Genomic DNA, 6742 nt, shown 5'->3' with positions numbered 1-6742 from the left:
TCATTTTAATTGATTCCGGTTTATAGTATTTTCCATTTCAAATCAATAAACATGCCATCATTCTTACTTAGTCTCTCGACGACTCTTCTGAGTTCTATCAAAAGAGCGAGGGGATCGCGGACTTGCAGCTTTGAGCATTATTATCTTCAATATTCATCCCAGTAGTACCATATCCACATATGTATGAAATGAAAGGTACGTAGCTTAAACAAGACTAAATTAAAACACTTGTATATGGCAATGTTATGGTCTTATGGACCATATATATGCTTGTGTTGCCTTAATTTTCTGATACGAATAAAAAATCCTTCATTATTGTGCTATATATCAAATCACATTTGCCCTCAATAATATAGAGCTCCCATACGATCACAGTCTGCAATTGCTCAGACACGACGTCCAAGCAAAGCATCTCCATACGATCGAACACCTTCAGTTCTTGTGGAATTATTAAAAAAAACACTCTTGCACGCTGTAATTAGGACCCGTCTCATCATCCCATGCAGCACCGTACCTATAGCTGCAGCTCTGCTAATATATAGCACTAGTAGTTGGGAAAATTCTGCTGTACCTGAGGGTATCCTATCCCCACTGACGGAGCCAGCCATATTTCACCTAGGCTTTGAGGATAGAAAAACACCACTTCATATATGTATATATAAAAGAGAGAAAAGGATGACAGTGTAGGGGTTTTCTAGGTAAATATGTTTTTAGCTGCTTAATGAGAGATATATGTTTCGCACGTGATTAAGATACAAATAGGCTCGATGGTTAAATATTAATATGTGAAATACTCTAAAGTGAGATTCAACATGTAAAGCTAACTTCACTTTAGGTTGATAGAAAGAACAATTTTGGTGTGAGGCAACTGGATAGTTTAGGTTATAAAAATTGCTCTTCAAGCATGTTAAGCTATCTTAAATAAATTATATATCTGGTTTTCATGATGAAATTTTCATTGATTTCACAGTTTGTTATAAATATTGATCATTTAAAATATGCTTCACATTGACAAGAAATTTGTTGAAGCGGTTTAGAATGTGGTGATGTTTAAGATTTTGAAGCTTTATAGACTCATTTTGTAAAGTTTGGTTAGTTTTTCACCAAAATTTCTCGTACTGTAAAGATTCATTTAATTTTTTTTTATGTGTCACAATTAGCCCATGTAACTATTTTATCCCAGCTCCGCCACTTGCTATGCCTGCTGAATTTCATCACCAAATTTGAAACCAAAACTATTTATGAGATATATGTGATATATATGCATAAAACCAAAACTATTTATGAGGACTTTAATACCTACAAGACAGATATTGGGTGACTACGACCATTTCAGTGACTCGTTCGGTTTTCTTCCACAAGATCCACCTACCTGAATTCCCCGATTGCCTTGAATGGATATGAGGGCAACTTCGTCCCCATGCCAACGCAAGCTTATCTTCCACCCTTGCTCCTACCCCATCCCATTTATTCCTGTCAACAACAGGATCGAGTACCATATCCATATATTTGAAATGAAAACCTGAAAGGTATGTTAAACACTAAATGCTTATATATGGAAATGAAACTATAAATGGCTAGAGCAACAGAAAGTCGTATATCAAGCTCGGAAGATTGGTTCCCTTTAATTTCTTAGTGTTCTTTCTTTCTTCAGTTTCAGTTTTTGCACAGGCCATTTGAGATTCTCGTGAAGATGGCAGGCAGTGTAAGTGTGAGGGAGTCGATGGTGGTGAAGCCAGCGAGTGAGACACCTAGGCAGTCTTTGTGGATGTCCAACTTGGACATGATCAGTTCAAATTCTCATACTCCCTCTGTCTACATCTACAAGCCAAAAGACAGTTTCTTTGACCCGCGTGTGCTCAAGGACGCGCTCGGCAAGGCCCTCGTCCCCTTCTACCCCTTGGCCGGCCGTCTGAGGCGAAACAACGACGACAAGAATGGTCGTATTGAGATCAATTGCAATGCTGAGGGCGTCTTGTTTGTTGTGGCCAATAGCAGCTCCTCCGCCCATGATTACGCCGATTTGAAGACCTGTCTTGAGTCAGGAAGATGGCTCATTCCCGCGGTAGATTACTCCGCGGGGATTTCTTCTTTTCCACTGTTGGTGGTTCAGGTAACATACCTGAAATGCGGTGGAGTTGCACTTGGTATTGGCGTTGAACACAGCACAGCGGATGGGTTTGCTGCTCTCCACTTTATAAAAGCATGGTCTGATATGGCTCGTGGTGTCGACTTGGCAATCCCACCAATCATCGACAGGACATTACTTCGTGCCCGAGACCCGCCTCAACCTCTCCCTAACCACAACCACCATGTTGAATACCATCTTCCTCAAGCCGCCGTCGCTTCTGATTCCGATCATGAGACCGCTACAGTCTCCGTTTTCAAGTTCACAAGGGATCAGGTCAACATCTTGAAAGCTATGTCCTTAACAACAAAGAAAAATGATGACGATGTTGAGAATGGGAAGTACTCTTCGTATGAGGTCGTGGCAGCTCATGTATGGAAATCTGCTTGCAAGGCACGTCAACTTGCTTATGATGAAGAGACACAATTCAACATTGCCGTAAATGGAAGGCCAAGATTGCAGCCCCCGCTCCCAGCTGGTTACTTTGGTAATGTGATATTCTCATGTGTGCCTTCTGCCCTAGCAGGTGACCTCATGTCGAAACCGATAAGTTACGCTGCGAGCTGCATTCACAAGGCTTTGGTGCGTATGGACGATGAGTATCTCCGGTCGGCCCTCGACTATCTTGATCTTCAGCAATCTCATCATCATCTGTCGAGCCTTGCTCGCTCAGCTCATTACTATAAGAGCCCTAATCTTGGGATAACAAGCTGGGTTACGCTGCCTATATATGATGCTGATTTTGGATGCGGAAGACCGGTGTTCATGGGACGCGCTGGACTTTCACTTGAAGGGAAGGCTTACATGGTGCCAAGCGCAAGCAGTGATGGGAGTTTCTCGCTGGCCATTTCTCTGCAGTCTCGACATATGGATTCATTTTCCAAGTTGATTTACGACATCTGATTCTTGTTGCTGGTTTGTTTGATCACCATGCATGTTTGATTAAGTTATCGGCTTTTTTGTGATTCAATGACTTAAAGTTGCGTCTCCTACAGCTTTACAAGTGTGCAGATTGAAACTGATCTGGGATTATGTCGCCTATCGCCCTATCCTCTGTATTTTCTTATGTACGTATTTGCATTTGGTCAAGTATTGTCAGCTTTCTTATGTATGATACGTTGGTGTTCCTGTCCACCCAAGTGGCGGCAGTGGCTGTATACATACGTTGGTGTTTCTTATGTATCATCCAAAATCCCCTTGACCTCATTTTTAGGCTCTCGTTCAATGGATGGACACCATATTTTGCACAATAATTTTTGCACTTCTTGTAATTAAGCTATTAGAATTGAAAATATTTAAAGGCCTAAACGCATAGTATTTATTAAACGTTGTTTTTTAGCTCCGGTTTTTAGAGAAATTTTAAATACACACCCCTAATCTCTTAATACACACCTCTTGCTTAATACACCCCTCATCTAATTTTTCATTTCGATATTAAACTTAATACACATGTCAAACTGCCTATAATACCCTTATATCTAAAATTAAGAAATAATATGTTATTTAGTTATTATAATTTTATTATATATTTTGGTAACTCTTTTACGTATTCTTTTTTATTTTCTACTATAATTTTTTTCTTTTCATCGTCAAATTTATAATCAAAAGACTATATATTATTACACCCATTGTCACCAATGCGACATCAATCATTTGGAATTCAAAAAAAATATCAACCATTTTAAGTTTTCGGAATTCACAAGCTAGTAGATGTACACTAGGTCACTAGCTATTAAACATGTATACCTACTTTTTTCAATACAACATATCAAGATGAACATGTAGTACTTCAAAATAGTCTGCAAAATCAAAACTAAAACTGATGCAAAAAAAAAGAAAAAAAAAGACAGAACTCAAATGAACCGATGTTAATTGAATAATACATGTGATTATTTGGTAGCAGTCGAAATTCAGGTAATGAATTCTAAAAGAGTGTTGTTGTTGTTTTTTTATTTTTTTTATTTTTATGAAACTACAAATTGTGGAGAAGAGTCAAGTTTACTAGTTTTAGGGAAAAAGTAGTTGTATCGATGGTTTTAGGGTATGAGATGAGACTAATTCTAATTGTGATTTCATTTTCTTTTTTAATAAATAGATGTATGTTTTGATCATTAAACATACCTAAAATATTTGATGTGAAACATAAATTAATAAGGGTGTGTATTAAGAGATTAAAGGTGTGTATTTAAAATTACTCCGATTTTTATTAACGTTGTTTTTCTGTTCGACATACATGTTACCGTGTGTGATTGACTCGCCGTTAACAGAAAAGAGGTGAGCCATAACCGGGGTGCAGGGTAAAATCTCCGGTATCTACTATGTCTACACATCTTTCGGTTTGTGCATGTAGAGCAATACACGTATCCATATCCAAGACGATACGAATGGAAACCTAACCCTGACACTACCAATTATTATGACGAGATCTAAAGTGAGGACACGCATGCCTGCATTGCTAGCCATTCAATTGTATGCGTATAAAAATATATGCATGGAACATTTTAACTGCCCAACGATAGGGTAGGAGACTAGGAGCAGCGCATCCCATTCCTTGCTCTCCTTCCGTTCGATATTTACGCTTGTATACTACTAGAATTATACCCGTATTTTGGCGCGGTGTATACATTTACGGTGTGTTTGAATGTGGGTGGATTTCCGAGAATTTAATAAAAAATAAGGAATTCCCAATTTCTTAGGACGGTTTTCCTCGTTTGAATACTTATCCCATGAAATTAGCAATTTTCACGGGAAAATAATCGTGAAATTTAGGAGCTTAAATTCCCGACTTGAATTCCTCACAAAATAAACATCATTTGTCAATTTCTTCAACTAAGATTAGTCTGAATACAAATTCTTGTCATTTTAAAACTCTACATCATGAAATCCAAACAATGAAATTCTCAATTAATAGGATCTAAATTCATGGAATTGTAATTCCTATGATTTTGAAATTTCTATGGACACATTATGAAATTCAAATAATGGAATTCTCAATTAATAGGATTTAAATTCATGGCATTGTAATTCTCATGATTTTGAAATTTCTATGGACATTAAAATTACTTTATCCAAAAACAACGTTATGAAGCTGGTCAATGGGTTAATTGATTGATATAAATGTTTCTGATATGTACTTCATAGAATGTTATACATGCAAATTATACTCAGCTGTTATACTGATTATATATCTAGAGTTAATGACAATATTGTGGTTTCTTAAAAATAACAGGGGCAAAATGGTCAGTATATCCACCCCTTGACATGGTGTAGTATCCACATTATGTATATTCCACATATGTATAACAGCTATCACAAAAACAACTTTTATATAACAAAATATCTAGTCTTGTATTCTACCCAAAATATAAATGCTCCAATTGTTTTGATTTGTAAGATTTATGAGGCAGAAGAAAAGTCTAAATTACCTGTCTAGAAAATCTAAATTACCTATCTAGTCTTGTATCCTATCTAGAAAAATCTAAATTACCTGTCTAAGAAAATCTAAATTACCTATCTAGTCTTGTATCCTATCTAGAAAAATCTAAATTACCCGTTTCAATAAAAAAAAAAAAAAATCATTGTTGTTAATGAACAGGGTAAAAACATTGTTCAATACAAATTCTTGAATTCCTCATAAAATAAGCGTTATTTATCAATTCCCTTAACTAAGGTTAGTCTGAGTACAAATTCTTGTCATTTTAAAACTCTACATCATGAAATTCAAACAATGAAATTCTTAATTAATAGGATTTAAATTCATGGAATAGTAATTCTCATAATTTTAAAATTTTTATGGACATTAAAATTACTTTATCCAAAAACAACGTTATGAAGCTGGTCAATGGGTTAATTGATTGATAAAAATGTTTTTGATATGTACTTCATAGAATATTATACATACAAATTATACCCAGCTATTATACTGATTATATAAGCTATTATACTGATTATATATCTAGGGTTAATGACAATATTGTGGTTTCTTAAAAATAACAGGGGCAAAATTCTTAGTGCGGTGTAGTTTCCACATTATGCATATTCCACATATGTATAAGAGCTATCACAAAAATAACTTTTATACAACAAAACATCTAGTCTTGTATTCTACCCAAAATATAAATGCTCTAATTATTTTGATTTGTAAGATTCAGGATGCAGAAGAAAAATAAAAAATGGAAGGCAAAAAAATTCTTTGCCGAGAGAAAGCCTATCTAAAAAAAATCTAAATTACCTGTTTCCAAAAACAAAAACAAAAAAACAAAACCAAAAAAAAAAATCACTGTTCATACGCTTAGGCTTATGAACAGTCAACCAAGCTTTAGTAATAGATAAATTTTAGGAATCCCTATTTTATTGGTGTAAGAAGAATCACGTTACATGCATTACTATAATATTATTGTTGATGAAGGATTAATGGTAGAGACAAAGAGATAGCAAAAGAATCATCATCTTATTCATTGATAGGAGCCCTTTATATAGGGAATTACACAATACCAATATGGTAAGGATATGAATACATAGATCTAGTCTAACTACATATCTTATTGGCATAAGGCCAAGGCACACATAGAGAATATCCTAGAACACTCCCCCCTTGTGCCGCGCGCTGATATG

General features: G+C 35.6%; 1 protein-coding gene across 1 annotated transcript; it reads left to right on the top strand.

Moving 5' to 3' along the window:
* Positions 1 to 1693: 1693 nt before the first annotated feature.
* On the top strand, positions 1694 to 3031 carry LOC101291126 (shikimate O-hydroxycinnamoyltransferase-like). The gene has a single exon (XM_004294907.1). The coding sequence runs from the start codon at positions 1694 to 1696 to the stop codon at positions 3029 to 3031; it is 1338 nt and encodes a 445-aa protein (XP_004294955.1).
* The last annotated feature ends 3711 nt before the right edge of the window (positions 3032 to 6742 follow it).

This window comes from Fragaria vesca, linkage group LG3, assembly GCF_000184155.1.
Source record: "Fragaria vesca subsp. vesca linkage group LG3, FraVesHawaii_1.0, whole genome shotgun sequence".
Taxonomy (NCBI): Eukaryota; Viridiplantae; Streptophyta; class Magnoliopsida; order Rosales; family Rosaceae; genus Fragaria; species Fragaria vesca.
This window is presented reverse-complemented; position numbering and strand designations above follow the sequence as displayed.

Coding starts and splice junctions, on each gene's coding strand:
- LOC101291126 (XM_004294907.1), top strand. CDS start 1,694: ATGGCAGGCAGTGTAAGTGTGAGGGAGTCGATGGTGGTGAAGCCAGCG.